Source organism: Cotesia glomerata, linkage group LG10, assembly GCF_020080835.1.
Source record: "Cotesia glomerata isolate CgM1 linkage group LG10, MPM_Cglom_v2.3, whole genome shotgun sequence".
NCBI classification, from domain to species: Eukaryota; Metazoa; Arthropoda; class Insecta; order Hymenoptera; family Braconidae; genus Cotesia; species Cotesia glomerata.
In genome coordinates, this window is record NC_058167.1 from 9,755,459 (window position 1) to 9,764,296 (window position 8,838).

At 30.1% G+C, this 8,838-nt stretch overlaps 2 protein-coding genes across 2 annotated transcripts; both read right to left on the reverse strand.

The window, feature by feature from the left end:
* Positions 1–1,086: 1,086 nt before the first annotated feature.
* Positions 1,087–3,345, reverse strand: LOC123272402 (vesicle transport protein SFT2C). The gene is made up of 3 exons (XM_044739145.1): positions 3,066–3,345; positions 2,846–2,997; positions 1,087–1,441 (listed from the first exon to the last, which is right to left on the reverse strand). The coding sequence occupies exons 1-3, from the start codon at positions 3,261–3,263 to the stop codon at positions 1,171–1,173; spliced, it is 621 nt and encodes a 206-aa protein (XP_044595080.1). The 5' UTR covers positions 3,264–3,345; the 3' UTR covers positions 1,087–1,170.
* Positions 3,346–7,310: 3,965 nt separating this feature from the next.
* On the reverse strand, positions 7,311–8,639 carry LOC123273405 (neurofilament heavy polypeptide-like). The gene has a single exon (XM_044740804.1). The coding sequence runs from the start codon at positions 8,637–8,639 to the stop codon at positions 7,311–7,313; it is 1,329 nt and encodes a 442-aa protein (XP_044596739.1).
* Between the last annotated feature and the right edge of the window lie 199 nt (positions 8,640–8,838).

An 8,838-nucleotide genomic window follows, 5' to 3' on the forward strand; every position in this document is an offset into this window, starting at 1 on the left:
CGACCTTGTATCTTGTGAACTATTGACATTTTTAAAGATATAAGCTCATCCCGATGTTACACTCATCGAGACCTTTCATTTGAGTACCCACATCAAATTTTCATATATTTTATGTATTTATATATATGAATATATGAAAAATATATCAAAATGTATGTGGGTACTCAAATGAAAGCTCTTGATGAGTGTAACATCGGGATGACCTGATATCTTTAAAAACGTCAATAATTAAGAAATTACCTTGTATCTTGTGAACTATTCATGGAAATTTTTAAAGATAAAGCTCATCCCGATGTTACACTTATCGAGACCTTTCATTTGAGTACCCACATTAATTTTTCATATAGTTATATTTATATATATATATATATATATATATATATATATATATATATAAATATATATATATATATATATATATATATATAAATATAACTATATGAAAAATTAATGTGGGTACTCAAATGAAAGCTCTTGATGAGTGTAACATCGGGATGAGCTTATGTGCTTATATCTTTAAAAATATCATAAGTTGACAAAATACAATACAATTTCATAATTGTTGAAATTTTTAAAGATATAAGCTCATTTTGATGGTACACTCATCGAGACCTTTAATTTGAGTACCCACATCAATTTTTCATATATTTTATATATTTATATATATATGAATATATGAAAAATATATCAAAATGCATGTGGGTACTCAAATAAAAGCTCTTGATGAGTGTAACATCGGGATGAGCTTATATCTTTAATAAAGTCAATATTTAAAAAAGTTACAGTGCAATTTAACAAAAGTCATTATTTAATAAAGTAAAGTTTTATTTATTTATAGTTCACAAGTCATGGCAGTCACATAGTGACTGCAAGGTTGCTAGTGTAATTTTAATATTTTAAATGGAAGATTATTTTTAATATTTACAATTTGGTGTCATACTTATCACAATGAATTAAATAGATAGAAATACGTATGTACCAGTCTTATATACATTTTTAATTTATACTGAAAATAGCAGACTTATTTTGAATAAATTTAATATCAAAAAATTTTTATGATTTTTAATAAAATTTATTTTATTTTTTTAATTAAATTAATGTAAAGTCTAGTATTTTCAGTATGATTAATGATTAATAAATAATTAAAATAATTTTATTTGATATGGCGGCTCAGATAGGCAAAGTCGGCTTGACAGAGGACTTGAACATCCTCCCGAAGAACATCAGCCCCGTAGTACCTCCAGGAATGTGGCTCACGAGGAACGACAGCAGGGCTATGATCTGAAGTACCGCGCAGAGGACTGTCAGAGGCGTTGATTGGAGATGCAGAGCAAAGTACAGAGTTCCTGCGAGAGTCAGGAAGTATGATAATGTGAAGCAACGTTTCTCTAAGGTGAATAAAGATTTAAGGTAGCTGACTGGTCCCCACAGGAAACAAAAACTGGAAATTTTAATAATTATTGTTATAGGATTCACTAAAAATAAGAAACATCGGAGAATTTTTTAGGTTTTTATAACAATTTAATTATTATGAAAAAATTTAGTAAACAAATTTTTAAAAATATTTTTTTTGTCATTATTTATCATTAAAATTTTGAAAATAAAATCTGAAAATTTTCATGAGTTTTTTTTTATTGAAAAAATTAAAAGAAAAAAATTTCAGATGCAAAAAATCTGAAAAATTATACATGAAATTTTTTTTAAGTATTTATTTTTTTTACTCGCAATTTAATTGTTGAAAAAAAAAAAAAAATAAAAACAAATTTTTTAACGTTGACTTATTTTAGTATGACATTGAATTTAGCTGTCACTTTACAATTTTTTAATTTTCTTCAACAAAAAAATTTCATCCAAAAAATTATTTTTAAAAAATTGCATTTTTGATTTTTAAACATTTTTATGAAAATTAAGTTAGCTGACATCTGAAAATTTTTAGAATTTTTTTTTTATTGAAAAAGTGATTAAAAAATTTTCTTTTGTAAAAAGTTTAATAAACTAAGTGCAATTTTCAAAAAATATTTTTTAGTTCTAATTTATGACACTGAAGTTTGCAGACGTCTAAAAATTTTTGATTTTTTTTTATTAATTAAATTACAACTAAAAAGATATTTTTTAAAAATTGTACTTATATTTTTTCAAGTTTTTTACATGTGAATTTTTTTTTTAATTGAAATTTTTTCAATAAAAAATTTTTAAATACTGGCTAACTTCATTTTTATTCTAATTTAATAATTAAAAAATTAAAAACGTTGGCTAACTTTAGTGTTATACATTTTTAAATGTCAATTTTTTTCTCATTTTTTTTTTGCCAACTTTAGTATCAGAAAAATTTATAAAATTATCAGATTTTATAATAGTAGTTAGCCGAAATTTTTAATTTTTTGATTTTGCTTCAATTATTGAATTAGAACTAAAAATATTTTTTGAAAATTACACTTACAATTTTTCAAATTTTTTACAAATGTAAATTTTTAAAAATTGTTTTGTAATCATTTTTTTCAATAGAAAAAAATTATAAAAATTTTTAGATGTCGGCTAACTTAATTTTCATTCAGATTTCTATGATACTAGAGTTAGCCGACATTTTTAATTTTTAGATTTTTTTTTAATAATTAAATTAAAACAAAAAAATATTTTAAAAAAATTGCACTTACAGTTTTTCAAGTTTCTAACAAATGACAATTTTTTTTTCTTCTTTTTTGCAGTCATTTTTTCAATAAAAAAATTTTTTTAATTTTTAAATGTCGGCTAACTTAATTTTCATCAGATTTTTGCTAATTTTACTATCATATGATAGAAAAGTAAATAAAAATAAAATTAAATACTTTAATAGCTAAGTAAATACCTCATTAAAAAAAATACACTGCCTAAAGAATATAACAGAGCAAATTTACGCGCTTTTAGGAGCAACACTGGCACATAAATCGCTGATATCGAGAAGCAGAGCACCCCCATAAATAAGCACATCGCAAAGCCAGTTAACCGCTGGAACCTTGTCTGGAACAAAATTATTTTATTCAAAGTTTTATTCAAAAAGATAAAGATTTTGACGTGTCAAAACTAACCATACTGGGACAGCAGCTTCGCTGGGTGTCTTGGAACCATCCTGACTCTTCAGTGCTTTCTTGAGTTGATGATGATCTTCCGAACCATCTTCCTAGTGAAGGCTTCGGTATCGTCACCGTTGGGATTGTTAATTTGTACTGTTTTTCATTTTTGTTGCTTAGTAAATATTCACTTAACTCTCTGTTTAGATCCGCCATTTTATAACCTCAAATATTTTTAAATGTCTCGAGGTTTGGAAGGCGTCAGCTGCCTTATCAACTTGTCAGCTGTCATTAGACAATTTATCATATTTATCATATACAAATTATTAGATTTTTTTTATTAAAAAATTACTTTTTACTGTCACTATTAATAAAAATTAAGTTAGCTGCCATTCAAAAATTTTCAGAACTTTTTTTTATTACAAAAATTATTACAAAAAAATAAAAATAAAATTACAATTTTAAAAAACTTGAAAAACTATCAATGCAATTTTTAAAAAATGTTTTTTAGTTCTAATTTAATAAATAAAAATTAAAAATGTCGGTTAAGTTTAGTATTATAATAATTAGACAAAAGATTCAGATTGAAAAAATAAAAAATTCAAATTTAATTTATTAGTTCTGCGCATGCGCGCGCATCCGCGCGCATGCGCAACACAAGATGGCCGACCGCAGTTGAAAAGACGTAACGCAAATTATAGCTCTGCAATTTTTTGCAATTATTATAGTAAATACTCAGTAATTAATACAAAAAAGTACTCAAATTTTTTCTTTACATAATAATTAAGCGATAGAGTAATGAATTTTAAGTAAGCGCGCATTAAAAATTATATAAAAATGAATAAGAAAAATCTGACAGCCGGTTTTACATAGAATTAATTTCAAGTATAGTTTTTAAATATGAAAATAAAGTTAGTCGACATCTAAAAATTTTTATGATTTTTTTTTATAAAAGAATTATCAAAAAAATAAAAAAAAAATTTTTTCATTTGTTAAAAACTTCAAAAACTACAAGTGCAATTTTAAAAAAATATTTTTTAGTTCTAATTTAATAAATTAAGCAAAATAAAAAAAATCAAAAATGTCGGCTAACTTTATTATTATTTTTTAAATGCATAATATAATTGTTTAGTTAATTAATAAATTACACAATAATATTTTAAATATTTTATTTATCAAGAAAAATTATTTGCTTGGAGGCGCATGTGCACAAAAGAAGAGGAGATATTTGAATGTCAGTTTTCTAGTTACTTTTATTTTTATATTTGTTTTATTATTCATAACTTGTCATTTTTTTAAAATATTTTTAAAAATTTTATCAATTTTTTAATTGATATAAAAAAATAACACTGAAGTTGACCGACATTAAAAATTTTTTATGAAAATTAATTTAGCAGGTATTTAATAATTTTTAGAACTTTTGTTAACAAATAAATTATGGAAAAAAATAAGAAAAAAAAAATTGATAAGTAGAAATTAAAAAAAATTAAAAATGCAATTTTTTAGTTAATTTAATTGTTAAATAAAAATTAAAAATTTGTCAAGTGACAGCTAACTTTAATGTCATAAATTTTTTTAGAATTTTATAGCAATTAAATAATTATAAAAAAAAAATCAATTAAAAAGTTCCAAGTGTGAAAATTAATAAAAATTACAAGTGAAAATTTTTAGATGCATTTTTTTATTGTAAAAATTTTTAAAATTGACAGCTGACGGCTAACTTTAGTATCACAAAAAAAAAATATAATATTAATTAAAAAAAAAAAAAAATTAGGAAATTAGGTAAAAAAAAATAATCAATATTTTTTTAGACTTACATTTATTTTATTTAAACAAATCAACATTGACCTCTTATTACGGGTTTTATTTATTATTTTTCAGTTAATAATTTGCACAAATAATGCTCTATTAGACAAGGATAAATATTATTACAGTAACACGCTGAGTTAATTGTTTAGTTTTCGATCACAAATTATTCGGGGCTCAGGACAGGGGCACGATATGTATATAAATATAATTACAGGTATATTTATATACATACTCACATAATTAACAAAATGGATATGACAATACTCGATATGAGTGCCTTATCATTATCAATAATAAATAATAATTATTAGAATTACTTATATAATAATAATAATAATATAACAAAAACAAGTCAACAAAATGAAAGTTCGGATGTACGAGTGATTTAACAAAAATGTCAATCGATACAACAGAAATAAATTAATTAACTAATCAAATAATATCCAATCAATCAATTAAGTCATTACTGAGGGTGTAGAGATTCTTAACAGGGTAATGAATCACATTTGTTTACAATGCTTACGATTAGGTGGTTAAATAATACGTACGCTAATAATTAATTTAATATTATTAATAATTATAATTAAATTAGTCTATATGATGGATTAATTGCAGTAGTCGGACTAGCATTAATATTTACGATTCGCTATAAATAATAACGTATCGATACATTGTATATACAGACGTAAGTATATTTTAGGGGTGGTAATAATTCAGCGTGCGAACGATTGCCGCCTATATTAATGACACTTTCAGTAACTAAGCTTATGATTATCATTTTTTTTTTCATTCATTACTTACGTAACAATCAAAATAATTAAAAATACTAAAAGTCAATTCTGAGCTTAATTTTTATTAATAAAAAAGCGCTTTAAATTTTTGGTAATAAAAAATTTTAATAATAATAATTAAAGCTTAACGAAATAAAATTGCTCAATTTTTGATTTTTTTTTTAAGTTAATTATTGCTTTTATTTAATCAAACACTAAAAATGTTTAAAAATTTAGGAGCAAAAATTGATTTTATTAGATAAGATTAAAAAAAATTATTTTAATCTGAGAAAAAGCGCTATGATTAAAAGAAATATCAAAATGTGTCCTAAATATGACTTTAATTTTTTAGTGAAAAGTACACTCAGCTGCTCACGCTTTTCACAAAAGCTCGGTTTCATTATTAAAACCCAGAATGGAAAGTGTAAGCAGCTTTTAATATCTCTGAGTATTTTCATTTTTATTTAATTAATTAACCCTTAACTCATTATATTTACCTACAATCAATTATTCTATTATTAAATAAAAATAATAATAATAATTATTAGTAACAGCCCAACATAATAGTAGCTATATCTTACTCTAAAATCGTTACGATTGTATTAAATATTGCACGACCCGGCGCAAGGCCATTTTGAGCGTCAACTGACAACAAAATGGCCGTCCCCAGAACTCGAGTTCAAATAACTGTTTGGAGCGACAATAATTACCGAAAAACACGGTAAATTATTCTCTCCTTAAAAAAAATGAATAACAACAAAATTTTTTTAATAATTATCAATTGTTAATAATTAATTATCAACTTCGCTACAAATGCGAAAGAAAATCCAAACGGCTGATCCGACGAGACGATTTTCCGCTTCAACTAATTTATTTTTTTAATCAATCATTGTCATTATTATTCTTATAATTATCATCATTAATCATAACCATTATCAATATTATTCAATTAATTACCCACTAATCACGGGTTTAACCTTACATTTGTCTGAGCGTTAGATTACATCTATGTATCTCAAGTCGGTATAGATAATATACACATATTATATACCAAGTACGTACTATATATTATAAAGTACAATGTGTTACTGAACTTCAATGGCTACTTATACGCTACGGTTATTTTAAATCATTTATAATTAAGTATTAATATTAATGAATATCAATCATTATTTATCATTAATTACGCTATCACTTTTATTAAAACATCGGCGAGTAAATAACCGATGGACAATGCCCTCTCGTCGGCAGTCTCAGCAACACAAGCTCATACAAAAAACGTAATAATTATAATCAATAACATTACAACATTACTAATTTATTTTTTTTTAACACCCCTAAATTATCGGGGCGCTTTTACAAGCCCGCCATATTGCCCCTGAGCATTAATTTACTGCAATTAATATGATATTATTGATGTTGTCGTCCTTTCTTTAAAAGATTCCTAGCATACCGGCTCTGGTTGAATGTCGTGACAAATAACAGTCCTAAAATTGATCTCCGTAAGAGCTGGAACGCGTAGGCCGCAGCTTAGTCAATGTCAAGTTGTTCAATTTTAAATAGACCGGGCATTGGTGTTGTAGCAAACAATTACGAGGAAAAAGTCGAAAACTCCCATTGTCCGTCAGTCACATCACAAATAAACAACTCGTAGAAAACCCCAACACTCCCCTATATAAATAATCTAAACAGTCGTCACATACTGGCGAACTTCCCCCTCATCACCCCACGGATTCCTAGAAGCTTCCTCACTCTTGGCCCTGCTGGGTCCACGATGAGCCTCCCGAGCCCTAGACCTGGGAACTTCCTCACTGAGCGACCGCTTGGTAGGATCTAATCCTTTCCCACGTGGCAGCTCCAGAAAAGCATTCGACCTGGTCAAAGCTGGCCTTTGCCGCTTAGTTTCCTCACTGGCCGCCCTGACGATGACCGTAGGCGGCACCAGGAGGCTTTCCTTCCTCGACTGGACGCTCTCCGCCTTGCCCCTGAATTTCTTCCGCTTGGACTCCTTCGAAGGCTTAACAGGCTTGACAGGTTCTTGATAAACCGGCGACGGAGTGCGCGCCCTCACAGGACTAGGTTCCATGGGCTTCCAAATCGGAGGTTCCAGGTCCTCAGGAGTGATCACCCTCTGGGGAGACTGCTCAGGCGACTCGTCTTTCCACGCGCCTTGATAGATCGGAAAGGGAGAGATCTGGTTCAAAAACCTCCAGCGCTCTCGCTCCTCGTCGGTTTCTTCCTCCTTCAGCTCAGTAGCTCTCGGCGGTGGGTGGCAAGTCGGTGTGATATGGTACTCATCATTCGCCTCAGTTTCTTCAGGAACCTCCAGGATGCTCAATTCCGAAGCAGACCCGTCGTAGGGCGTCCATTTTATCTCGCTGATCCTTTTGGGCTCGCGAGTTTTAATCCCGACGCATGGTAAAGGAGAGTACCCCTCATACGGCGCCCACTTTGCGTCAGTAATCGTGATTTCCGGTGAAATCAGCCGCTTGACAATCCTGCTGTTGACCCTGACGATAGCTCGCGGGTCCGGTTCGGGGGACAAGCTTCTCCTGACACTGTACCTCTGCTTTTCCTTTAGGCTCTTGCTTTTAGGATCTCCGTACTTGATTTCTTTCTTTTCCGGCTGAAGCGAGAAGTGGGTCATTCCGGCCCACCTGGACCTTTGAGCCTTGCGTTCATCAGGACTAGTGACCTCTCTTTCGGGTTTTTTTATCGATCCAACGATAGCCTTTTCCTTGACCAACCTTCCCCGTTCCTTCTTGACCGGCCGAACGTCTTCGCTGGCGTGTTTCTTCAATTCCGGGCGCTCTGAGGCTGCTTCTTCTTCAGGAGTCAGGGATTTAGAAAAGAGGACCCGGTTTTCCTGGTCCTGGAACCTTTGGGCCCTTTCATTGACCGGAGAAGGGCTCAAGGTCTTCGGCTTCGGACAAGTGCACCTCGGCTTCGGGTTCGGCAGGACTTCGGGGACCTTGAGGGTCTTGGCCGTTGGTTGGGGACCGTCCCGGGCCATTCCTGATGCGTCGCTCGAGTGTTTTCTGAGGTCATGGGGCGGACTGAGGTGATCGGGCCTGAGCGACCATTTGTCGGTTTCAGCACTGTGGTGCTTCCGAAGGTCCCCGCGGTCGGGGTGCCGCTTTTCCTCGGGAGTGAGGTCATGGCAGCTGCACTTGGTGCGACGGTTGAGGTCAACGTCGGTCCTGGAGGTGCTG